We start from the raw sequence: 27,171 nt of genomic DNA, 5'->3' as shown, positions 1-27,171 counted from the left end.
TATAATTGTTAGATTGCACTGACTAATGACTTGATGACTTGGCTTGGATAAAATAGAAACTAGGTATCATGTTCCAAGAGACAGCGTGATCTGATTTTTTCCAGCAGGGAATGCACATTCTCACCATTCCTCACTCGTCATTTCCTCATGGATTTTTGTGTAGGATGTATCAGGGATGCCAGGTCTGTGCAGGTCCATTGAAGAGGGAGGACTGGGCTTTGATTATCGTCTGAGCATGGCCGTGCCAGACAAATGGATCCAGGTGAGCTCCCATCTCCTGTGATCTCTCTCTCTCTCTCTCTCTCTCTCTCTCTCTCTCTCTCTCTCTCTCTCTCTCTCTCTCTCTCTCTCTCTCTCTCTCCCTCCCTCTCCACACAGATGTTGCTCCTTTGTGTTTGGTTCTGTGCAAATGATGTTGTTTGATGTTTGCAGTTCACCGTTTTGGGGTCATCTCTCTTTATGAAGCTGCGTATTTGTAGTCTCTCTGCAGCGGCTGTCTCGCATCCAAAATCCCCCGCTGGCTCGACTCTGCGCATGGATCAGCGTGGGCATTTCCGCTTTAATTCGAGCCAGGTTTTTGCATGGCCGTGCCTTTTTAAAATGACAAAAGAAAGAGTATTGATTGAGTTTGCTTCGTGAGTTCAGGGTGTAATCTGATATCTGGCACAGCTTGTTCAGATAGCAGCCCCCTTTTTTCTGTCGGGCTTCTATTTCAGTCCCACTTTGTCCATCTTTCATTCGTCTTTTGGCAGAATTTTGAATGCCATTAAAAGGGTTTGTGTATTGATATCCCAGTCTCTATCGCTCAGTTATAAAAAGCCTTGGTGTTTGTGTGAGTTTGCACTTGTTCTGTTTCCCTCTCTTGCATATAGACACGCACACAAATTATACAGGCTTATTCAACATGACTTCCAAAACTCTAATCACTTGTAAGTCTTGCGTAGGAAAGTCAAATTTTTCACGCTTGGCACCAAACCAGAACGCAACCCAGAAAAATAATTGAAAACAAGTGAAACAAATCGTATTCAATCATATAAAAAAGAGACTTGCAAATTGTATTGCGTTTTAGCTGAGCACAGAATACCAAGCGCATCCCTGTTTACAATCTTAAAGGAACAGTTAAACCCAAATGACAATCCTCAAATCAAACCTCAGACAAAACATTTTGCCCCAAATTTTGTCAATGACAATGGCATTAGGATTTGCATGTCTTGTAATTAATTATGACTTGCCAAGTTTGAACATGAGAAGGCACAAATAAGATTAGAAAGCTACACTGCTAAAAAATCTTAATCATGCTAAAAATCCTGCTAAACAAATATTCTTAATGTTTTCATTTAAATAAAAACATCTAAATATAATTCAGAACAAAGATTGTAAAATGTATATAGCATTATTATAAATAAATGCTGTCCTTTCAAACTTTCTACTCATCAAAGAATCTATGAAAATAACATTTTCCCCAAAAATATTAAGCAGCACAACTGTTTTAAACATTGACAATAATAAGAAATGTTTCTTGAGCAGCAAATCAGCATATTAGAATGATTCCTGATCATGATGATTCCATCATATGAATCACAGGAATAAATTACATTTTAAAATATATTAAAATAGACAACAGTAATTCTGAATTTTAATAATAAGTAACAATATTAATCTTTTTACTCTATTTTTAATCAAACAAATGTAGCCTTGGTGAGCATAAGAGACTGTCATATGGCTTTACAACCAAACTTACAACCATAATAACCTGTTTTATGGTACTTATGTTAGTTTTTGATTAAAGTCATACGGGTTTGGAACAATATGGGGGTGAGTAAATGAATTTTCATTTTCACTTTTCTTTTAATTCCTTGGCAAACTGCAGTAACCCATGTGTCTGTGACCCTCTTAGACAAAGAAATCCATGTCCACATTTCACCCCTCTGTGCCATAACTCTCTTTTTCACAATGAGGTGTTCAAAAGGGCAAACTCCCTCCTGATTTACTACTGAATTCCTCTTCTTTCTTGCTTTCTGTCTCTCTCTTCCTCCCCTCCTCTGTCACAAACAGAGTTAGGGCTTCTCAGCTGCGCGCTGCGCTGTGACGGAGGTCGGCTGAGCGTGGCTCGCTTGTGAAATTAAAATGTCCGCCGCTTTGAATCGATAATGCAGATGATGAACAGAGTGGAGGGAAACAGGAGGAGAAGAGAGCCACAGTCCGTAATGAAACCTCCCCAAAACCTAATGAAATCTTTAGAGATTTCCATAAAGAGAGCAGCTGTTCTCTTTCTCTCACTGTATTCGCTGATGAATACATTAATATGTGGAATCAATGGGTTTATTAATGATGCAGTTTGATTCATGGGGTGGAGAGGAGAGCGGGAGTTCAGTCACACTTCCTAAAGAAGAACTTAAGAGCAGATTAGATCACAATGTGAGTGAGTTTCTGGTGGCCTGTAGTGAGAGGCAGTGTCTCCTGCTCCCGGTTGGGTGGAGAGGTCAACTTAAACTGACATACCATATGAGTGTTTGTGTGTGCATTACCACTTTTTCATGTTTTCCATTTGATATTTTATGCGTAAATAGTATATATTGAGTATATATTTAATAATATTTCACTTGAATTTCTTTTATATTTTACATTCTTATTTTATTTAAAATATATTGCATTAAAGTTTTGTTTTCTGTTCTGTGTTTTATAATTTAATTTATAAAGTTGTTTTATTTTATTTTAGTCTTTTGTTCATGTTGCATTTTGTTGTGTTAAGTTGAGGTTTTGTTTTGAGTTGAGTTGATGTTTTGTTGCATTTTTTGTGTTGTTGAAGTTTTGTTTTGTTTCATGATGCATTTTGTTGTGTTGAGTTGATGATTTGTTTTGTTCTTGTGTTCAGTTGAGGTTCCCTTTCGAGGGAACTCGAACTGCGTCGATACAACAATTTGGGGAACGCCCTTAGCGTAGCGGCTCTGAAGCATGAATGAAACTAAGCCAATCTTGATTGGTGTTGCGTCATGACGTAACGTGTGGCGGCATACACGGAAGCTACAAAGGGACGCCGGCACACGGGGGGAGGGACAAGCGAGAATCGCTCCTCCGCGGATCCCTCAGGAAATCGATGTTTGTATCCAGCGTCAAGTGCGCTTCGGGACACATCGGTTTTCAGCGAATGCACGCTGCAGTGCCCGCCCAAAAGGCTTGCGGCCAGACAGTGTTCGCGTCCGCACATCGGAAACTGTTTTCGATTTATTCCCTGCCGGTCCTCCACTTCGGGAGCCCTCAGGAAATCGATGTCTGTATCCCGCCGTAAAGTGCGCTTCGGGATACATCGGTTTCCAGTGAATGCACGCTGCTCTGTCTGCCCCACAGGCTTGCGGCCAGGCAGCGCTCGTGTCCGCACATCGAGAATCATTTCGACTAAACCTTGCCGGAGAGCCGCTTCAGGGGATTGAGAACAAATCTCGTATAATACCCGAAATCGGCATGGCATGGGACTCGGTCACGATGCGGGCACAATTGTCTCCTGCACTGATCGAGTCCATCCTGGCCACGGTGACCAGTATAAAGCTAGGCCAATCCATCACTGTAAAACATTTTCAGAGAGTGTTAGGGCTCATGGCAGCAGCGTCCAACGTCATTCCATTCGGCCTGCTGCACATGAGGTCCATGCAGTGGTGGTTGAAAACCAAGGGGTTTTCCCCGAGGGGGAACCCATTCCGCATGATCAGGGTTACACGCAGAGACCTTCGTTCCCTATCTATGTGGAAAAAAGCTTGGTTTCTGTCCCAAGGCCCCGTGCTGGGAGCGTCATGTCGCCGGAAAGCCGCTTCGACAGATGCCTCCCTCAAGGGCTGGGGCGCGGTCATGGATGGCAGGGCTCTGAGGAGCTTTCTCCCAGACCTCAGGGGTCACCATATAGACAATGTGTCGGTGTTCTCCTACTTGATTCATCAGGGGGTTCTGAGATCGCGCCCTCTATCCAGATTGGCGCATCAGATCCTCCTGTGGTCCCAGGGGAAATTGTTATCTCTCAGAGCAATGCACGTCCCAGAGGACAAGAATCAGTGAGCAGACATCCTGTCGAGGCAGGGGCTGAGGCCCGGGGGAATGGAGACTTCACACGGTGATGAAGCCGATATGAAGTGGATTTGTTCGCGTCTTGAGGGACGTCCCACTGTCCACTGTGGTTTTCTCTCACCCATCCAGCCCCATTGGGTTTGGATGCCATAGTACAGACGTGGCCGAGGCAATGCCTGTACGCTTTTCCCCCGATCACTCTGCTCCCGGGAGTTCTGGAGAGGGTCTGTCGAGACTGGATCAGCCTACTTCTAGTTGCCCCGTACTGGCCTGCCCTGCCCGGGTATGGTTTTCATTATAGCACTCCTGGCAGGCCAGCCTTGGCAGATCCCTCTGAGGATCACGTTACGTCACACGTTACGTCATGATGCAACACCAATCAAGATTGGCTTAGTTTCATTCATGCTTCAGAGCCGCTACGCTAAGGGCGTTCCCCAAAGTGTCTTATCGACGTAACCCAAGACGTTTTGTTTTGTTCATGATGCAGTTTTTGTGTTGAGTTGAGGATTGTTTTGTTCTTGTTGTGTTAAGTTGAGGTTTTGTTTTGTTTGTGATGTTAACCCAAGACGTTTTGTTTTGTTCATGATGCAGTTTTTGTGTTGAGTTGAGGATTGTTTTGTTCTTGTTGTGTTAAGTTGAGGTTTTGTTTTGTTTGTGATGTTTTGTTCATGATGCATTTCTGTTGTGTTAAGTTGAGGTTTTGTTTTGTTTGTGATGTTTTGTTCATGATGCATTTCTGTTGTGTTGAGTTGAGTTTTTTTTTTGTTTGTGATGTTTTGTTCATGATGCATATCTGTTGTGTTGAGTTGAGGTTTTGTTTTGCCCGTGTTGTGCTTTGTGTTAAGTTGAGGTTTTGTTGTTTTGTTTGTGATGTTTCGTTCATGATCCATTTCTGTTGTGTTGAGTTCAAGTTTTGCTTTGCCCATGTTGTGTTTTGTTGAGGTTTTGATTTGCTTTTTGTTCATGTTGTGTTGAGTTGAAGTTTTTTGTTTGTGTTGTGTTTTGTCAGAATCAATCTTGAGTGTTCACATAAACACTAACACACAGTGTCACAGAGACTGTACACTAACCACCAGGCCTAGTTTCTAACATAATTTTTTTTTTAATAGTATAGATTGTCTACATAAGCCATTTTTTGAGGTTTCATTGTATTTGTAAGAGTATTTTTATAAAATCATAAAATAGTTTCAAAAACTGTTACAGTCCAGCTTCTGATTGGTCAGTGCAGCCCTCCAGCTATGCTAAAATGTACAATATTTAGTACAAGCTGACTCACGTCTTCTTCACAATGGCTGCAGAGCACCCTAAGAATAACGTGTTATTGTATAATCTTTTATTCTAATGTTGTTAATGAAGTAATCATTAAGCAGTAAGGCCGTCCACTGATTGCCATGGCTAACATGGTTATATTCACAATACAGTACAAACTGTCCTTATTGCATGGTATGTATTACAGATATTGTTAACTACATGAGCACTTAATGTGGGTCTTTGCGAAAACATTTTAGTCCGTTATGAGCGTGATTTTTTTTTTTTTTTTTTTTTTTTTTTTTAAGTTGTGAGTGTTTATTTATGCGTGTTTATTTACAAGTGCGAGTCTCCATGTATGTGTGAGCAATCTCTTGTGTTCTCTGGGAGGAAGAGGTCATGATGGCAAATAAAGCCATTGTGTGTAATTACCAGTGCTACTAGAAAACAGATTAAAATCCTTCTGGCCTCTCTGGCTAAAAGCACTCCACAACCCTTATTTGTTTAATTCATATCCTGGTGCTGAGCTCCATGTGGCTGTTGATTTGATTAATTTGCTTAAGCAAATTAACTCGAATTATCTAATACTTTTCCATTACCCCCACCCTCGTGCTTGTCTGCTCTCAAGAGGAACAATTAAAGCTCATCACGCATAATTGTGATGGGAAGTTGTTCTGATTTTGGCTTCCTCATTAGAGCATATTGGAGTTTTAGCTTCCGGTGGATGAATTATGTATCGATATACTTTTATTTCTCCTCCTGTGGTCTGAGAAGGAGAAATTTGAGAGGGAGATAAAAATGGAGAAAAGGGGAGGTAGGGTTTGATTATCGCTAAGGCAGATAACTCACTTTCTCTTCCCATCAGACTGCACTGAACTGCACTGATTGTGTGTGATTGCGGGGAGCTGTGTTTGCAGTAATTAAGTCAACGGTTGCACTTCCTGTTTGTTTTGTTAAATAGTTTTATGGGAACTATTGTAAACGTACAATGAGAGAGAAGAAATGTTGTGCCAGCAGTACCATTTCAGTTTTGATTAGCCACTGAATGAGATGCATTAAGATGTGTGCCACAACGTGCACCACAATTTCCAGAACGTTTAAACGGAAATTTTGTGACTGGTTAGGTTACACTTTATTTCGATGGTCCACTTTAGACATTATACTAACTACTAGCAGAGACTATTTATTATGAGACATGCCACTTCCTCAATCCTCAATACAACTATATAAGGAAAACCCGTAACGGCAAAGATGGCGGTTGTATGCACATGTCCCGCCCCTCCCGCTGGTAAGCCAATCATCTGCTTTTAAAAGTCAAGCCAGGAAACATTTAAGCCTATCGTCTGGTTCCACTGGCGCATGCGCACAGTTGAGGTTTTGCGACAGCGGAGAGAGAGAGAGCGCCCCGGTCGCGCGCGCGCGCTCTCTCTCTCTCTCTCTCCTCAGAGCCAGGCAAAAGTGTAAACATAAACAAGACTTCACCGTCTCCAAATTAAGCGCTGTCTTGCTCTCTCTCCCGCACGCATATTAATCAAAATAAAACGACATTATGGTAAAAGGTCGGAAGACCAAAGTTTCATGTGAAGCATTCTGAGATTTTTTTTCCCTGAATTACCGCTGGGTGTGATTTGTGCTTAAATACGTTGCCTTATCTTCTCTGAAATGCATTCCGCACATTCAGCTGACATAAAATTACTCTCTAAATAAACGAAAAAACCTATCCAGTGATGTAATGTTTTCTGTGTTGACACTAACCTTGTGGGATGTCCATGTCCTAACTGCTGGGGTAATCACACAACCGTATGACATGTCCAATTCGCGAACTAATGACTCTTTTGAACCGATTCATGTAAATGAATAGTTAAAACAATTTATCTATACAATACATTGTTATTACTGATAAAGTGCAAACCTGCTTATATTTAAATAATGGAGAACAATATTGACATTGATTATTGCACAACACCGGCATTCTGGATAGAGACGTAAATGAAGTTGGTGTCGTAAACTCTTGCGCATGCGTAGTAAAGTATAACCTGTGGGGAAAAAGGCATTTTAAACCTTATTTTGGGGCAAAGTCATCAAACTTTTTCAGCGATTTTTATCATATTTTACGGCTGTTTCTATACATGCAGTTTTTATGTCCCGGTGACCAGTTAAAGTGCAGTTCTGACTCTCTGCCCATTCATTTAGATAGGAGCCTGGTCTTGTTAGTCCGAAATAGCTGCCCGGAGGCGTTGCCAAGATGGCGGCCGAGTGGCACGACTTGCCTAAAAGGACTTTGCTACTAGTCATTAGAGTATTAGTAGACTGTAGTATATTAGACTATTTGGTGTTAAGGTTTGGATTAGTAGAATAAGTTGCTTATAGTCAGAATGTCTGTACACGACAGATGACAAAATTGCAACTGGCAACTATACGTAATGGTTATTCTGTTAGTTAGAATATTGATAAAGGATATGTTGTTGTCAAGTAAGTTTATTTCATAATGGTTTCCCTTTAAACCAGTATAAAATTGCATATTATTGTCCCTCATAACCGGTAGTATAACAAGCCTTTTGGCAGACTTAATTGTTATATGCCAGTTTGACATGACAAAAAACTCCCTTACCTTGCTTGTTTTTTGGCTGTTTTTTGAGAAGTCTTCACAGACAGCTGTCGTAAAGCTTTGTCTGAAGTGTATGTACTCATTCCTCCCTCTGCTGGACAATTGAGGAAAGCTGCACATGACACTTTGCTTGTGCTTCAAAACACATTTGGTTTTCTCTTCTCTCTCCCTTTCTCTTATCTTCAATGTCTCTTTAGCAATTATATTTTATTTCATAGGCTTTAATGGCATAGTCATATTCAGTGTTGTCAGAGACATGATACAGCAGTAGTTTGCTTTCTGTATGATGCGTCAAAGATGTGATGCTCTCACTGGGACACAAGATTGAGTCCAGCCAGCATTCATTCATTCGCTCATTCATTCATTCATTCATTCATTCATTCATTCATTCGCATCGTTATAATTTAGTTTTCATTGCTCATCATCATGATGAATGTTCTCATATACTGTACTTTTATTGTCTTCTCTATTAGTCTAGTCTAGTAATTATAATTAGACAGTATTTTTTTTGAATAAATACACATTATCTGCTTTTTTAATAATTATTCATAAAAACTTAAAGTGCATTTTCAGAATAAAAACACATTTACTTAATTGTGAATAAATTAATACATTTAATTATGTCGTTGTTATTATTATTATTATAAAATGAAAAAGTACATAAAAAAATAAAAATAAAAAAAGGTATAATACATTTTATTAAATGTTTACTTATTTATTAATCATTTTTCAATTTAATTTGGTCTCCCAATTTAAGTTTCTAATTGAAGTTGTTGCTCATTGTTCCCAAGGGAGGTTTTGTCAGATTTATCTCACTTAACTATAGTTACATAAAACCTAAAAAACATTTAAAAAAATAAAATAATAATAATTAAATCCTCAGGAAAGTCAGAGAGTCCGAATATTGATTGGATTTGAAGGTGTTTAAAGACTTATTTAGTCTGTGTGTGCTTTGACCTTTTCGACCTGTGGGAGTTGGCCGGTCCTGTTGAGATGACACATCATCTATTGATTTGTCTATATGCTCTTCTTCTCCTCATAAACAGCTCCTGCATTTCAATCTGCCATTACAAATTTAAATTTAAAATACATGTATGATCTGCTAATGGTAACGTTTGCGTATACAGTACGTAATCTATAGTAGTAACGGCAAGGTCAAGCGATCAGATCCCAGGAAACATAAACTGATAAAAATGCATGCATTGTACGCACTCTTGGAAAGAAGCATCAGGGTAGTTCATACGTTATGAGAAAAGATGACATATTCTTTTGAAAGAGCAAATTAACTGCTAAATGAGAGCAGAAACCCATTGAAAAGACAGATTACAGTCAGATCTCATCCTTGCTTCACAAAAGACTCTTCTCAGACTGCTGCTGTCTCTACATCTTCTAAGAATCTCTGTGTTAAAGCCATCCTACCGGGATTTGTGTTTCTAATCCTATCCTTACATCCCGTGGCTCAGAGGCACTGACTTTGCGCATCTCTCATTGCTGTTCAGCGTGGCATATTTATTTGAAGACTGTATTCGCGTTTTGAGGGCCTGCGAGAGTGAGAAACTTTGAGTTTCCAAAAGCAGTTTGTGGTTTCTGCCTCCATCTCATTAACATCCCTTGTATTAGCATTTTTAACCCTGTCTCAAATATGGAAAAACATACTTTTTATCACATAAAAGTGTCTTGTAAAAAAGGAGGAATGGTTTCAGAAAGGGAAACCACTTCGCTTTGAGATATCAGTTGCTGCTGCTCTTTTTCTTTTGTTGTTTCGCAGTATATTTGAGTCCCTCTCTGTTCCTGTTCCTCTGTTGTTTATCTCTCTGCGTTTCATGTTGCTTATCGGTGTCTTCCAGTTTTTTGGCTTTACCACAAGTTCGCTTGCTGGACAAGGATTTTATTTATTTATTTATTTTATATATATATATATATATATATATATATAACTGTCAGTTATTCCCTCCGCTTCTTCTTAATTTTTCTTTGTGTAGCTTATATTAAGAGGAAATGTGAGCCAAAGTTCTTGTCACATTCAGTGAACTGTAATGAATTATACAGCACAACACAACAAAGACAGCAGACAGGCAGACTGCAGCATATTTCAACTGGAAAGATCTTCACAGATTGCCTTTGTTAAGCAGTGTAAGTGTGCTGGCAGGGCATGTAACACACTGGCCTGATACACTCCCTCCACAGGAAACCGTTCCGTTCTTAAAAAGAAGAAAAATAAACATGGCTTCTTGCTTTGACTTTGAATATATGTGATTCAAACTTCTGACAAAAAAAGGAAACTTTTCTGTGCCAAACTCTTTGACTCTCGCATGAAACATACTTCATAATGATGTTATCACATTTAATGAGATTTTTCATCCGTAAATTACAGTTGTAAACATTTATTCACTCTCATGTAGTTCCATTCCAAATGTGTATGACTTTGTCTTCCATGGAACACACATGAAGCTATTAAGTGAAATGTCCAAGCTGCTAATTTACAATGAAAGTGAATGGGGACAGCAGCTATCAAGCAATATTTTAAGTGAATGGCTTTAATTTCTCTCGGTTCCTCACAGAAATCTATTGAATGGCTTTAGAAGTCTTGGGCCATTTTTATTGTACTTTTTTTGTGTCATTTTTACAGTTTGATGGACACAATCCCCATTCGATTTCATTGTATCCATGGAAACTTTACACTGCACAAAAGGTTCTTTACAGTGGAAAAAAGTTATTTAGATTATTAAAATGTTTTTTTCACATTAAGAAAAAAACGTCCTGGTTGCGTATGTGTATTCCCTGAAGGAGGGAACGGAGGACGTAGTTGACGTCGACTGAATGGGATCACGCTAGGGAGCCTGTCTTCTTCGAGCATGTTAGAACGAGCCAATGCACGCATTGGCGTGCGTGAGACGCATTGCGCGCTCCGCCCCGCTGCGCGGGCATAAATACGGAAGCAGATGCACGCACCACTTGTTTTTCGCTGAGGAGCCAAGCGGAACTCGGAGTCAGCGATGGTCCGGCTATAGTGGCAAAGGGATTACGTCCTCCGTTCCCTCCTTCGGGAACGGTGGGTTGCATACGCAACCAGGACGTTCCCTTTCAGTCGAGAACGCCAGACGTAACGACGTCGACTGAATGGGATCTTTAACCCTGGAAAACGCCACTAGAGCTGCCACCTTCCAGTGCCTGGGTAAAAGCCTCAAGTCCCCCCGCAACTCTAAGGCGGAGAAGGGCGAGGCTTAGGCCAGGGAAGTTTACTGCTGTTCCACAGGACCACTGGGAAAGCGTACCCTGACAAGGAAGGAAGGGACACTGCGGAAACCACATCTTGCCCGAAGGGAGGTAACATGTGGGGGATACACATATGGACTGGGCGGATGACCGGGCGGTACAACATATGGAATGTCACTGGGATGACTCCAGCCTATAACAGGGGGGAGGATCAACCAACAGTGACCGCAGAGGGAAGACACGGGCTCACCGCAGGGAGCAGTACCGTGAAATAATACACATATGGGATCGCCGTAGGGATCACAACATATGGACCCAGTCTAACACAGGTTCCACCAGTGCATACGAGTGATAGGCCTGGCTTCGGACGCTCCGCCACGTCCGATGCCGAAGGGTATGGAGGAACTCAACAGGGTTCAGTTTAAGAGGGAACTCAAATGGAGCAAAAATTGCTTCGTATCCAGTCCATAGGAGGGGAATGGCGCAGCAAGCCGACCCTTCGAACTGTGCTTACAGTGAAAACTGGCTTCATGTGAAGGGAGCCCACGGGAAGCAACAGTTTGACACATGCTAGTTCTCTAGCGAATGTGTATAGGTGTCGCCCAGCCCCCAACTCTATTCAACATCTGTTCTGCGAGATCGCCTAGGAGGGAGCAGTACTCTCACTTAGGAGCTCACCGCCCAGGTGAACACGTGTATCTTGGGATTTCTCACCAAGACGAAGGCAACCACTTTGAAGTGGGCCAACCTCTGCTTGGAAACAGCCTTCCCTTCTGCTGGTTTCCATAACAGATAGAGCTGGTCTAAGGTCTAGGCTTTGCATTCTGATCACGTATAACCGCACTGAGGTGGACGGACAGAGAAAAGCCAGGGCTGGGTCTGCCTCCTCCGGGGCAGCGCTTGCAGGCTCACCATCTGGTCCCGTAGGAGAGGTAGGAACCTTGGGCACACATTCAGACTGGGGTCTCAACTTGTGAGAGTTAGCCGGCCCGAATTCCAGGCACTGGCAAGCCAAGCTTCTGACTCCAAGGAGGATGTGGCGGGCGAGTTGCAACATGCAAGGGGAGCACAGCTCGACGGTCACAATGTTGTCAGAACAGTACAAGCTCGCTGAGCAGTGGTGTCTCGAAGCGAGGGACTGTAAGCAACTCGAGGCAACGAATGCCAAATGCAGTCAGAGGGCACCCAGGCTCTGTTACTGCATGCCCTTTTTACGTGGCCCCTCAGCCAACATTTGGAGGACACTTGTTCCAGGAGCCACTAGCCCGGGGAAACAAAGGTCTGCTTATGGGCTGAGGGTTTGGCGACAGGCCAGGGTGTTTGTTTTCTTACACAGAGCGTGTCGCTCTGCCACGGCCACCTCGGGACTCGGTCGTCAAGCCAGTGCTGAAGCGGTCTCCATATGGAGGAAGCCGTGTGGCTGCATCTGCCATATGCCCCAGGAGCCTCTGAAAGTTTCAGTGGGACCCTTTCTCACTTCTAAATAGCACTGAGCTGGCACACCTCACTTGAGAGATGCGCTAGACCGAGACTATCTCCATACTAGAAAAGAGATGACCTGAAGACCCAATTGGTTATGGAGCACTCGAAGGGTAGGACCCCATGTACTGATACTTTGCAAGAACACAGTAAGCCTGTGGAGCGGAAGGATAGAGATCTGAAGTACACGTCTTTCAGGTCGAACACTGCAGACCAAGCTTGGGGACGGGGCATTGAAAATGCAACTCTATGTTTACAAGTGAACGGAGGCTTTCGAAAAAGGGCCCGTATCAGTTGGCACAGAACCAAGATGGTCGTAACCCACCACATAATAAGGGTACAATGAAGTACGGGCTCTGAAGCAAAACTCCATACCGGCTGGAGGGAACGGCTAGCACGCGTCCTTCGCCAGTAGGACTGCGGCGCACACACACAGGCAGGAGCTCTGCTCAACACCTAGGTGTGATGGATCTCACAAAAAAATCTTTTAGGAGCATTTCTGCTCAACACCTAGGTATGATGAATATCACTGAGCCTGGGCGGAAGCCGAGCAAAATTAATCGCAAGCCGGGTCTGAAGGTACCGAATGGGGCCAGGCTGGGCATCGGTTGGAAGCGTTTTAGACTTCGACAAAACCGGGCCAGGGAACCACAGACGTACCCGAGGTGGGGCAGCGAGGTGGAGGACAGGGATCCAGCTCGAGAGGCCTGAAGGTGGCCCAAAGCGGGATCTGAGTGTGCGGTGCAACACTTACCTGACTCCACTAGGTGGCAGGGGATGCGTGAGAAGGCGGATGACCGGGTCCTCGAACCGCACCCAGCTGCCAGCTGGCGAACAAGAGGGGGCTGAGGGGTGCAAGGCTTTACAGGGTCGCACACCACCAGACTTGCCCTCTTGGAGCCCAGGAACAGAGGAATTTGCTCTTTCTTTGAAGTGTGGGTACCGCTTGCTCAGCCCTTTTTTTTGGGAGCCAGCGGTGGAACAGACACACACACACAAACAAAGACTCCACCTGGCCCTCACCCGGGGAGAGGGAGTGGATGTTATGGTGTCCACCACCACCTGGGGTAGATCACCCAAGTCCTCCACATCCCATCCAGAGACCACACGTGGAGACTCCAGAGGTCTCGATGCGGGTGCCATTGGGTGCCCTGTCTCTGAGAAAGCAGGTCCTTCCTCTGAGGAATGCGCCAGGGAGAGGCTGTCTGAGGAGCATGAGTTCCAGGAACCAGGTCCTGTTGGGCCAGTATGGCGCAACTAGCAAGACCTGACTTTGCAAAGTGTTTGTGCGAGTAGGCTCACTGGGGTAAACCACCTGGGGATAGTCTCCATTCTCCCGGAAGCATAGGCTGACGTGAGAGCTCGTCGGCTGCACAATTGAGCACGCCCAGAATATGAATGTCACGAAGCAAACTCAGATGCTTCTGACTCCAGGGGAGATGGTGGGCGAGTCACGATATGTGATGGGCGCGTAGACCTCCTTGGTGTATGCAGCGGTCGCAGTGCTGTGCGTTCGGACCAGTACGTGCTTGCCTCCTAGCAGCGATTTGAAGCGGCATAGCACAAGCTGTACTGCTAGGCAGTTGATGTGCTAATGCAGTTGGGGACTGCATGCCCGTTGTACGTGGCACTCCAGCCGGTGGTGGAGGCATCCGTGGAGACAACAGCATGCCTGGACACTTGTTCTAGGGGAACTCCTGCCCATAGAAACGCAAGGTCTGACCACGGGCTGAAGGTTTGGCGCCATCTCGGGACTCGGCTGTGAAGCCATTGCTGAAGCGGCCTCATATGAAGCAATCTGAGCGTCGTTACTGCGGCTGCGGATGCCATATGCCCCAGGAGCCTCTAAAAAAGTTTCAGTGGGGCCGCCGTCCTGCCCTTGATCGAGTTCAGGCAGTTCAGCACTGACTGAGCACGTTCCTGCGTGAGGCGTGCTGTCAGGTTGACTGAGTCCAACTCCATACCGAGAAAAGTTCGCTCTTTTCACAGTTGACCCCAACCCCCAGATGGATTGAATGTGTGATGCAAGACCGCTTCCATTAATATCCGCTTTACAGGGCGGGGTTAGTAATGCAAATCTCGCACGCTATTGTCCATTGGCTTGTTTAGTTTACACTCTAAGGTGATTGGGCTTTCAGGCGAGATCCCAATTCGTCAGTTCAGTTCTGACTTAACGTCGAACGCGACTGACTGAAAGGGAAAGTCATATGGGTGAACATTAAATGATAAATAGTTTTTATATTTCAGTGAACTATTCCTTTAAAATTTAAAGTATGGATTAATAACAGACAAATTGAAGATATTTATTTTTAGTTATGTTTATGAACATGTTCCACAAATGTGTGTGTATATTTAACATTTTGTTATGTTGGACTACCCTCTGTCCTCTACTGTATCACATATGCATGCATGAATTATCGTGCTTGTTAAAATGGCAAAATCATAAACCATAACCTTGTAACAAAGGTTCTTATTAAATATATAAACAACTATCTGCAATTGCGTAAATCATTTTGAAAACTAACACAAATCTGAAAGTGACTTTATGTGAGTATAAGTCATTTTTGTTTTGTTTTCCATGCATGGTCACCGCTCCTTTATGATACAAGGGCAACGAGGCAGTAAAACCATTAATGAATGTGCTGTCCCTCTCCAGCTTGTGATTAATGCTGTTTTTTAGTTTTATAGGATTCTTCTTTGAGTAGATGTTCTTGAACATCAAGATCAGTGGTCAGGACTTACAGCTCATTATCAAATACTTATATTGATATTCAGTAAGAAAACAATTTAAGATAGGTCTTGGAATTGGATTGTTTAAAAAAAAAAGTGCATTTCATACCAGAATGTAGTCAGACAAATTTTTCTGGCTTTTGTAATTTGGCTTTTGGTTAACATTAACAAATAGTCCATGCAAAAAAAAATAATATATAATAATAATAATTTCAGAGGCAGAGCAAACCATTACATTTTATGAAAGATTACAGAGACATTTTTTTCTTTGGAATAAATTCACTGATGAATCAAGGACAATAAAAATAGGGATTTGTTAAGAAGGTAAATAGTCAGGTAAAATGACTTTAAATGGCAACATGGCCAAGTTTGGGCTTTAATAATAGCTACTAGAAACAGCAAAGCATACAAGCCATCATAAACTTAAAAAGCAAGAGCTACAGGAAGGAAAATAAAGAGATTAAAAAAATGAAGAGAAAAAGCATAGGACTGTTTTCTCTACAGCAAAGCCCCAAGTGAGAGACGATGTGGGAGACTCTTTTAATCTCAGTGAAAAAAAAAAAACATGAAAATGTGAAAGAAAAGACAAGCAAAAACAACCAACTGTTAAAATGTCACCACAGCATCAATGCATCTCTCCTCAAAGGAGCCCGATCCCATCACAGGCCTCGTCCTCTATCTGTAAATCGCATTGCTGCTAATGACAGAGGGAGAGTCAGTCCCATCAGGGAGAGCTGGGAACGGTCCTATTAAGGAGAAAAAGTACTGTTTAAACCGAGAAGTTTCAGAGGAGCAGTTGTGAAAATGTAAGTGGAAGATGTCTCCCCTTCCACTGACAGAATGAGAAAGCGGGAGAGAGATAGAACAGATAGAGAGTGGGAGGCTAGGAGAAAGAGTAGATGGCAGGGCACAGACGCATTGATTGGCTCCAGCTCGCCCGTGGGCTCTGTCGATTGTGCCCCCTCTTAAAAGGTTGCAGTGTTATTAAAAGGTTTCCTTTATCTGTCCGTCACCCTTCTGCTCTAATGATGGTGAGCAGGAGAGGAGGAGCGGAGAGAGATGGGTCTGTCAGAGTCACTTCCTTCCTGTCTCTTTGCTCCCTGCGGTAATTCCCTCCACAGCTGTGCTAACATTCTACTGATGTTACATACTGTATGTGCCATTAATAGATGATTATTTGTGATAATGACTTTTGATTCTAATTGTTTTTGTGGTGTTTTAGACCTTTACTATGAAGTATGCACTGCTGGAATAAAAAAAAAATGTAAGGAATGATTTTTGGCACATTGCTGGTTTGGCTGGTTTTCTAGTGTTTGTTGGTGTCTGTTGGGGCAGTGTGAACATGATAGTTATTTTTCATCAAATTTTAAATCCAACTGCCAACTTGTTTGTTGGCGTTTGTCTGTGTGGTGTGAATTGGTCTTTAAAAGCAGCTAAACAGACCTACCTACCTAACTAACTAGCATGACCAGGCTGGGAGAGCAGCTAGAACATCTGAAGACCAGATTCCCAACCTATTAGTTTAGTCTGTTTTGCTTTTTTGTAAGTGGTGTCCCAGGGTGACCAACTGACAAGTTTCCAAAACCCCTTTAAAACCAGCTAAAAACATACTAACTTTACCAGCTTGACCAGGCAGGGAAGCTGATCTTCAGATGGTCTAGCAGGTTTCCAAGAGACCAGTGGCTGACCAGCAGAGAAATGGCCAAACCCCCCCTAAAGCTGGCATTTCAGACCTGCCTAACCTCTTTAGGCTGGTTTAAGCAGTATTTTTCCCACAAGGTCAATCCAGGGAACATTATGAATTATTAACAACTTTTTCTATCACCTTCTCTCTCTTTCTGTCTGTTTGTCCTCACCCCCTCACCTTATACTTTCAAACAAACTCTAAACAAAAAACAGCCTCCTGACTAGTTATCAGTATGCTCTGAAATGTTTGTAAAATTAAATGATGTGCCAAATGAATATGCTCACCGGGGGGAAAAATATCCAGAGGTAAATACTCATAATCAGAAACAGGTGTCTCGCAGCAAGCAGGTGTTTGAGTTCGTTAAAGAGAGTTCGAGCAGTACAGAGACTTTTATCCTGTGTTCTGTCACAGGGTGCCAGACTCACTCTACTATCCAGCTGTGCTCGTTGACCCTTGGCCACTCAAATCGTGTCCGATCAACACAGAGCACTTGCAAGCTAGAAACAGTTTGGTAGGTCACCTTTTGAGAACAGAACTTTCATCCTTGGGTTCGACTTTTTTGAATTGTGAGCTCGTTCTCAAATAAGTCATTAGAGGACAACGTAGAGCACTGATCCAGTCAATGACCTGAACACTGCTCCACTGAGTCCAAACATAGCCATCGACCAACTCCTGCAAAGCGCGCCAAATCACCGACACAGAACTATAGTCGGTATTGGCAAAGTCAATGGGATTCACCAGCTCTGACCATTAATGTGGTCAATGAGCCAGTCTTCCACTAAATACAGATTCTGCTTCAAAAAGGCTGTTCCAAAACACAGGCCATGGGAAAGACAGAGGCCAGAGGATGGGCATCCGAATGCAGGGCGCCAATCTGGGATTTCACACATGAAGGATTCCACACCTGGTCTGTAGAGGACTCTTAGGCTATTGAGCTTGCTACTTTGAGTTTTATCCCGAGTTGACTCGCAGATGCAGCTCTGACCTCAACTTGACACTGTAACAAAAAACGAGCAACCCGAGGGGTCTGCCTGTCATTTCCCATTCAAAGACTCATGTTTCCTACCCCAACTGATTCAGCTTTCATCCTTTCATGCAAGTGCAGAGGATTTTGCACGCAAGTGCCGTGGTCAAACTCTGTGGGTTCAAATTTAGCTTAGAACCTAATTATGTGGTTCTTAATTTTGTTCTTTTCATCCAAATATTGTTGATGTTGTAGGAAATAATAGTGAATAGGACTTGTTAGTGAACTTTTTGTGCCTTTTTGTTTGCTTAATTTTTTATCAAAGGTCCTGAAGGAAGTTTGGGATGAGGACTGGGATTTGGGGAACATTGTCTACACTCTGACCAATAGAAGGAGAGGGGAGGCATCTGTCACTTATGCTGAGAGCCATGACCAAGTTAGTAATTTGTAAATTTTATAAAAGATTTAGCAGAACCTTCCTTTCTCAACCAGCTGCACCAGACGGACAATGATGATCAACAGTTTTGCTGGTCACTATTCAAAAACACTTTGGTGTAACTACAATGTTTTCTTTGTTATACAAGGTTGCACATGCTCACATCTCTATGCTTGTTGTTAGGCGTTGGTTGGGGACAAGTCACTGGCGTTTTGGCTGATGGACAAAGAGATGTACACCAACATGAGTGCTCTTATTGCCATGACGCCCGTTATAGACCGCGGTATCCAGCTGCATAAACTCATCCGTCTCCTCACTCACAGTCTTGGAGGGGAGGGCTACCTCAACTTTATCGGTGAGTCTCCTTGGAAAACAGTTTTGCTAGATACTTGATGCTTTGCTGTAATATGCCTCCACTGAGGAAGAGGAAGTGGGTTTGTTGCCGTTCTTGGCAGGCGTAAACAAGTTTTGTAGTGGTTAGGCATATCATATATTTTTTAATCTTCCTCATAAGAATTTTACGTAATGGATTTCAAATGGTTGGTTCCAAATATTGGTGTCGTTGCAATTGGCATTTCAAATAAAAAACTGATATTTATACATTTCTATGATTATCACTTTATAAAATAAGATACTATCTCATACTCTTGTCCACCAGAATGTGTAACGTTCTGAAGCCAGAGCCAGTCCTTGGCCAGGCAAACTGGAGCCTGGCGCGAAATGTCTGCGCGTTTCCACAGACTTTAGAAATGAACAGTGACATAATGCTGCTATGTTGTTTACCTAACTATAACCAGTGTAAAAACAAACATTGCATGTCTCAGGCACTGGCATGTTGTGCATTTCACAGTACCAGGAGTGATTTTAATATTTAGACATTCAGAGGAATGTTGCACAATATTAATACATTTCTCAACAAGACCACCATAGACAGACCATGTCGGTGGTGCTATCAGAATAGTGGCCTAAAAGAACGCAAAGTAAGTCTGTACACACATCACAACACAGGAAAAGAAACTATGCTCAGTTGTGCCGGGCCTGAGGCTGTAAAAGATTGCTGTCTAGATGAGTAAAGATGTCTTTCATTACAACCGCACTCCTCTTCTATCAAACACATAAAAGCATTTCACTTTGTCTGCTCATCCATGTCTGTGCAACAGTACTAAAAACAGTAATATGTCCAAAGGTCACCATCTTTGAATCTCTCCATCTGCAAATAGTAGGTAAAGGCACTTCGGTATAATTGCACAAAAAGGCGAGTGGTAGAGCACATTCAAAGAGAAAAAAAGGAAAATATGCCTGACACTTGAAACAGTCAAGGCCAAACGCAAACAGCATTGCCATCAGATCGATGGCGAGGCAGTCGTTTAGCCCGTGTTGAGCGAGAACAAATTGTTCAAGCAAAAGAATCAATCCGACATGTCAAGCCTAAAGCTCCTCATCCTCGAAAATTCCTCTTAACTCAAAGTGAGAGAAAGGCCAGAGCTAGAAAAAGAAAACATTTTGTGAACATGGAAGAGGACATACCTGCATTTTAAGTGGAAATTGTTTCCATAACATCAAAACTTTGCTCTTTTTGGAAGGCCCAGGATTTTGTGTGCTCATCGTTAGATATGCTGTGCTCACTGTGGATATACATGATGTTACATAAACTAAACCGCTTAACTATGGTTGACATTTTTTCCATGATGATGCAATGAAAGAAAACCTATATTCTTTTCCCTCTTGTAAACAACCCCTGTAAGACATTAACATTTAACAACAAAAACAACAACTCAGAGTTAGAAATTGGTGTGACTCACACTTTTCTTGCTTTTTATAATTTGCCCCAATAAAATGTAACTCCCAAACTGATTTCCCTCAGTTCTAGTGATATAGACGTAAAGCAGAACATTGTATTTTCTTTTTAGTAACTGAATTATGAACTAGTGTAAACTGCGTAAAGAAGCACTTGGTTGAACAGAGCGAGTTTGACCTGGCTGTGCAGGTGTAAGACTAGACTGCACTCCTTCTCAAATCAATGCTCAGTTTTGCTCAAATCCATCCACACAAACACATTGATCTCTCTCCCCACTAACGCTGTTAATTAGCATGCTGCGGCTACATCATCTCCTGCACCAGCCGACACGCTAGCACAGCTCTGTAAATATTCCAGCCTGCTTCTGAGATCGCTGTTTGAATCGTGAAAGCTGCTTCAGGCGTGGCAGATTAACATCCGTTGGTTCATGGAGATGGTTGTGGTGCACGTCCATTCCTCTCTGCCCTCTTTCTCTCCGGATCATTGTGCTATTGGACATTGATGTTAGCACTGTTCCTCCTCTGATTAGTAGTTCTCTCTCATTGACTTTGGCTCCTCTCCTAGGAACTAGAGAACTGATCAGAAATCGTTATGCATGTCTGCCTCTGCTGTTTGTTATTACAACCATCATTGCAGGTTGCTGTTTTTTAGGCTGTGCATGTGCATACATGAGTTTAATTGGGATTTTGGAGGTGGGAGGAACATTATGATCTGGTGGTGATCGTGGTGCCCTGATAAAGTATGTTTTCAGAAGTACAATAACACTACAATATTTTCTCTCTTAAACAGCTCATTTCTTATTCCCAACATGCCAGCAGAGCAAATAATCCACCAATTTAAACCCGCTATCTGCGCACATCCAAAAAAAAAGAAAAAAAAAAGAAGAAAGTTTCAAGTTAAAAGGAGGTTAAATAAAAACAAGAACGAATCATCCTGTCACTGGTGTATGTGGAAGAAGCAGGAAAACACCAGTCCTGATTAATAGAAATTTCAGCAGGAGATCAGAGAAGCATTAGCCTGACAGCGCGGAGGCTGCCAGACAAGGCCTGAGAAGCACACAGGAAGGCAATATGCCTGAAGAGGCTTTAATTGAATTTGAAAGGGGTGCCATTTTCTTTGCGCAGTGAAAGAGTTTCATTTGTGGGCGGGAAGCGTGGGCCTGTATTTATTTATTTACTCACTGTTTCAAGTGCCTCTTCAGTCTTTTCCAATGGAACAGGGTAGTTTGAGAACTCAGAAACGGAACAAAACGTTCTTTTCCGCTCTTCTGTTTGTTTCGGATATCTCTTGTTAATTTGACTGCTCTTGCAGTTGTCCTTATGTTTTACAAACATCAAGTTCTGTTCCTGCTGGTTCACTAGCAAGAACTTTTGTAGTTAGAACATAGAGTTTGATTTGATAAAAGACCTTGTGGGAAACCCAATTTAGGAGCTCTTATTTCTGTGTATCATTGATGTAAATGTGACTAAACTTGAAAACAATTTGCATTACTCATGAAATTGAAGCTGAAGTGAACATTAACTATTGACCAGAAAGTGTCCAAACAAACGTGTTTTTGTGAAATATTTAGCTTGAAGTGTGCTTTGCAGTCTTTCCTTAAAATAAATGCCACTTTATGTGATATTTTGGTATTTACTACAATGGCATATGTGCATTTTAAGGGTGTCATAAGTATCCAAACACATTGTGTGTTATTTGATTCGTGGTGAAGTAAAAGTTTGCTCCAAATGGAATAGAGAAGAAGTTATTCCTCCTATTAGACCGACTCCTATTCCTCCTAATTAAGACAGGAAGATGCAGACGGCAAGCAAATTGCACACTAAACAAAAGCAGCCAGACACACACTGTATATTTAAAAGCACCCAGCTAAAGTTGGCTCCAGGTTATTAAGACAGAGGTTTGGAGTGTTATGTTGGCAGAGGTCTTACCCAGCATTCTTAACAGGGAAACCACAAGGTCGCAGCCTTTGTGATGCAAAAGAGTCTTGATCTTGTTGTTTTGTTGTCTGAATGCCCCTCTTGTGACTATCACAAACATAATGCAGAAAGTAACTTTTTGCATGTATAAGCATTTTTTTTGTGTGTAAAGGTACAACATTTGCATATTCAGTTGTACTTGCCAAGGCAAACGCTATTTCTGTCAGCACCAATATCGTCGAATACGATTGACAATTAGCATACAGTTTGGATTGGCGGTATGGTTCCATTCTGGGCAAGAACTCCCTGCACATCCATGCAGTCTAGCATGTGACCTGCCAGAACTGACAATACGCTTGATTATTATTGCTTATACTTCCGGATTTAAGTGAGTGTCTATGACATTTGACTGGTGACTGGACTTAAGATGGTTACCTGGTGGATGATAAAATTGCCATAAAAACCAGAAGAAGGGACCCTGGGTGAACTCTTTTGAAGTATGAAGTGACACAAACTAAACTGCTTAACTATTTTTTACTTTTTTTTTTCCGTGATGATGCAACGAAAGAAAACCTGTATTCACTTCTCACTTATAAACAACCACTGGAAGACATTAACATTTGGAAAAAAAACAACACCACCAACTCAGAGTTAGAAATTGGTGTGACTCACTTTTTGTGAGGGGGGGTGGGGGGGAATAAATAAAATTTAAGTGCTTTTTATATTCAACTGAATTTGGTTTCCAGATACACTTGACTGATCATAGTATCCTACAGAGCCAATTAGATGTGTGAAGGAACTGAGAAGCGTACAATTAATTACCTGTTGTTTTGAGAGGTAATTCAAACATAACAGGTAGCTTTGAATTAGGTTAATTATAGCTGCCTGAAAATGCAATTTCTCATGAAGTCACACTTCATTTATCACATACAGTACATTAAATATTCCTCTCCTTACATGGATTGAAAAATGCCTGAAAAATTGTACTGTTTGAGCTCTACATGTCCATGTGTTTGTTTGTTTGTTTGTTTGTTTGTTTGTTTGTTTGTTTGTTTGTTTGTTTGTTTGTTTGTTTGTTTGTTTTATTCTCAGACCATAATCCAGATTGAGTCTCATCTTTTAGTCCTGGCTCTGCTGGGGCCGCATACAAGTCACATTATCTTTAACAGTGAAGGCAAGAGCTTCTCTCTTTGACTTCAAATTGACACTGAACTCAAAGACCATCTAATCTCCACCTTGCAGCTTGTTACACATGAAAGAGATGGAGAGCTAAAAAGAAGTCCATTTCTTATTTATGGGTTCATTTGGAGGGCTTTTCATGCAAACTATTTAAATCCCATTGCAGCTCACCAGGATCTTTGGCCTCACGCTATAGTAACCAAAGAGAAACTTGACTTCAAACATCACTACACGTCAGATCAGATTATTGGCTTAGTGGAATCTTAAAAGGGAAGTGTGTGTGTGCGTACACGCTTTTTGTGTGGTTATTTAAGGCCAGACTGCCTAATCAAAAATTAAAATGGTACGCTTACTTTAATTGACAAATCTGACTCCGTCCTATTCAGAAGGTCTCAGTGGGGAATCCGCATGGTCATGGCCTGAAGGTTTTGATCTTGCTGTTTTGTTGTCTTAATGCACTCTTGTGACTCTTACAAATAAATGCAAAATGTGACGATTTGTATGTATCAGCATTTTGTAAAGTGGTCAAATTAGGATATTTAGTGGTGCTTGCTAAGGCAAACACTATTTCTGCTGCTCATTCTTACAGGATTTGGACTTGGACTTTTTGCACCATTTAAGCTATTGACAATTTGACATGAATGAGACCTGAAATTGTGTGAATTTTCAAGGAGAAGTATGTTGTTTCTTTTCTCAATGGTCAATTCTTATCGATTTTCAACTGAACAGCCAAAAAAGCCCATAGACTTGCTCTGCAGAGACATAAGACCTACATGTTAAAAAGTTTGAGGCCAGTAAGTTTTTTTTTTTTTTGAAAGAAATGAATTTTCTTAATCAGCAAGGATGCATTAAATTGATCAAAAGTAGCTGTAAAGATGTTTACATTGTTAACAAAAATCGATCGTATCATAAAAATCTATACATTCTGTAAAAAAAAGTTTTATTTCAAATACATTATTTTGAACATTCTATTCATCAAAGGAACCTTAAAAAAAATGTATCCACAAAAATATGAAGTAGAATTTTTTTTAGCATTGATAATGTCAAATTGACAATAAGATCTGTTTCTTGAGCACCAATTCAGCTTTGCCATCATATGAATGAATTACATTTTAAAATATGCAAATAGATAACGGTTATTTAAATTTGGAATAATATTTCACAGTTTTACTGTATTTTAGATCAAATAAATGCAGACTTGGTGAGCAGAAGAGACAAAAATAATTAAAAAAAATCTTGATCAGTAGAGCATAAACCTTCGAACTTCAATGTTTTTGTGTGTTTTTTTTTAACATTGCATTGTCAAACCAACATTAAATGTTTGTCTTGACAGTCTTTGCTTTTTAGTTAAACATGAGTCATACAAATATCCTAAAATTTTCTTAGAATTCTTACAATGTCAAATTGCAGTTCGGCATCCTGTTTTTTGCCTCAATTGAAATTCTCAGTTCAATACTTAAAACTACTTGACAGCCGCCTAGCAACACACTTAGCAAAACTACTCAGAAGAACACCTTAGCAACCACATACAGTATCAATATCCTGGCTGTTGCATGGGCATTTTCTTCAGAAAATGTAAAATTCTACTTGTGTTTCTGTAACTTTTTCAATCTCTGGATTTGTAGCATTTGCTGCCGGCTATAAGATTTTTTTTTTTTGCTTTTAACCTGCACCTCGACAGCAGCAGTCCTTCTGGCCTTGAAGAAATCCATCTCCCTTGTATGTTGCCATGTTATTTCTCCCATATTGATCTAACCTTCGAAAGATACGGTCTGACACCTTTTACCTGTCAGTCAACCAGTGGCTTGAAGTCAGCTTCATGTATCTCTAAAAAAAAACTCATGCATACAACTGCAGAATTTTGCACAGCACAGGCAGTGAATCTATAGTAACTTCACACATGGCTACCATAATTTACTTTCACTCGGGATATCCATTCCACCGACAAACATCGGGATCTGTTCGCTTAATGCCCTTTTCAAAGCTTTCCCATAACTTCCAGGGGTACAGTGAGCAGTGAATAATTTAGGGTTATCTTAATATATGTGCAGGGAGAGAACAGTGGACGTCCCTTATCGTTGTGTCTGTAGTCAGTGCATGGGGTGGCACGATAAGGCTCATGACGGAGGTGACAGGGGCCGTAAGAGAGACAAAGTGTCTCGTCATCTTCACTTTCTTCGTTTAATTATGGAGTCTGAGCTGTCACGGTTCTTTGTGCGAGCGTTTCCCACTTTCTGCACTGCTAGCCTATGATCTGTCTCTCTCCAGTTGACACATGATATGACTCTATCAGAATTATTTGCCGCAGAAGGTCCCCGTGCACGTTAAGTAAAGTTCAAGTGGAAGCTGAGGGATTTGATCGCTGTGATATACTCTCTCTCTTTCTTTCCCCCCTTTTTATTTCTTCTTCCTGTCATGGATCCTTTAATGTCTCAATGTCCTTTTTTTGCAGCTTTTTTTATTATTTTTTTTATTGATATTCTTTTCTTTTTATTTCTTTTAAACATAATATAGGCCTGCTGGGGCCGGTTGCATAAACCTCTAAGACTAGTCTTACAAGTTAGACATAAAAAAAAAAAATAAAGATTTAAGACTGTTCATAGCTTTTTTAAATCAGTTACATAAAAACATAGATTGGCCTAATTTGAGACCGAAAAGTAAGACTGACTGCCCCTGACTAACTCCTAGTGGGTACTTAAGACACTGTCTTAACATAATGGCTATGTTTATTTAACTGGCCCCTGGTTTCACAGACAAGGCTTAGATTAAGCCAGGATTAGGCCTTTTGATAAACATACCTTAGGAAAAAACATTACTGGTGTGCATCTTGAAACAAAACAATGGCACTGGCATATTTTAAGATATTTCAGTACAAGTTGCTTTCAGTTAAAACAGTTTAAAAATGCATTTTAGTCTGGGACTAGGCTTAAGCCTTGTCTGTGAAACTGGGGAATAAAGTATTATTCTATAGTTAGTTTTGGATTAAAAATATACATATATTTATTTATTTAAATGTTTTATTCAAATTATAATTTTATGTATAATGTTGTTGTTATAATAATAATAATAATTATTATTATTATTATTATTATTATTATTATTATTATTATTATTATTATTATTATTATTATTATTATCTGTAGTAGCATCATTTAAATAATTTAAATAATATTATAGTATAGTATTATATAAATAGTTCTATATACTATAATTATTTATACTAATTGTACATATGTTATTGTTAGTAGTAGTACTATTAGTTGTTTATTTATTTATGTATCTATAATTGTATTATTGTTTTTATTATTATATTAGTTTTATTATTATTATATTAGTATTTATTTATAATTGTCAGGATTATGTTTTGTTTCATTGTGTTTGTTCCTATAATTCTAAGTTGACCTAGTTCCCAAGTATGTGTCAATCAATTAATTAGAATTAGATTAAATAAATGAATGAATTAGATTAAACCATTCATTCAAATTCTAATAACCACAGAACCATTAATCTGTGTCCATGGAAACTAATGATTGATGGGAAACTAAGACAAAGGAGAACATGTGACTGAGAAAAAACAAACTAAAAGTCCATGAAAATGAAACTAACTGAACAGAACCGTGACAGATTTAGATTTTTTTCTTTTAGCTCTCCTCTTTCATAGACAGCTCTTATCCTCTTGCTGTGTAAATTTGTTTGATATTTTTCAATCTCGTAATTTTCTGCAGAAGAGAGAAATGAATCACGCTACTTCTCTCGCAAGGAGTGAATCAGTTTCACTGTTCCACAGCATGTGTTTGGCTGTTCACTACTAATGTCACACCTAAACTCCTAAACTCAGGATCAAAGCCTGAGTT

The 27,171-nt window shown here is 40.9% G+C and overlaps 1 protein-coding gene across 2 annotated transcripts in view; it reads left to right on the top strand.

Moving 5' to 3' along the window:
* gbe1a (glucan (1,4-alpha-), branching enzyme 1a) overlaps positions 1-27,171 on the top strand; it is a 139,470-nt gene that overhangs the window by 84,233 nt on the left and 28,066 nt on the right. For both annotated transcript variants that reach the window (XM_084400765.1, XM_084400764.1), the window contains exons 10-12: positions 164-262; positions 18,314-18,424; positions 18,608-18,779. In XM_084400765.1, coding sequence (XP_084256891.1) covers positions 164-262; positions 18,314-18,424; positions 18,608-18,779 — 382 coding nt within the window. The remainder of the gene's footprint in view (positions 1-163; positions 263-18,313; positions 18,425-18,607; positions 18,780-27,171) is intronic.

Source organism: Rutilus rutilus, assembly GCF_951802725.1.
Source record: "Rutilus rutilus genome assembly, chromosome: 25".
Taxonomy (NCBI): domain Eukaryota; kingdom Metazoa; phylum Chordata; class Actinopteri; order Cypriniformes; family Leuciscidae; genus Rutilus; species Rutilus rutilus.
Note: the sequence above shows the minus strand (reverse complement) of the source record. Positions and strands in the feature narration are given on the sequence as shown.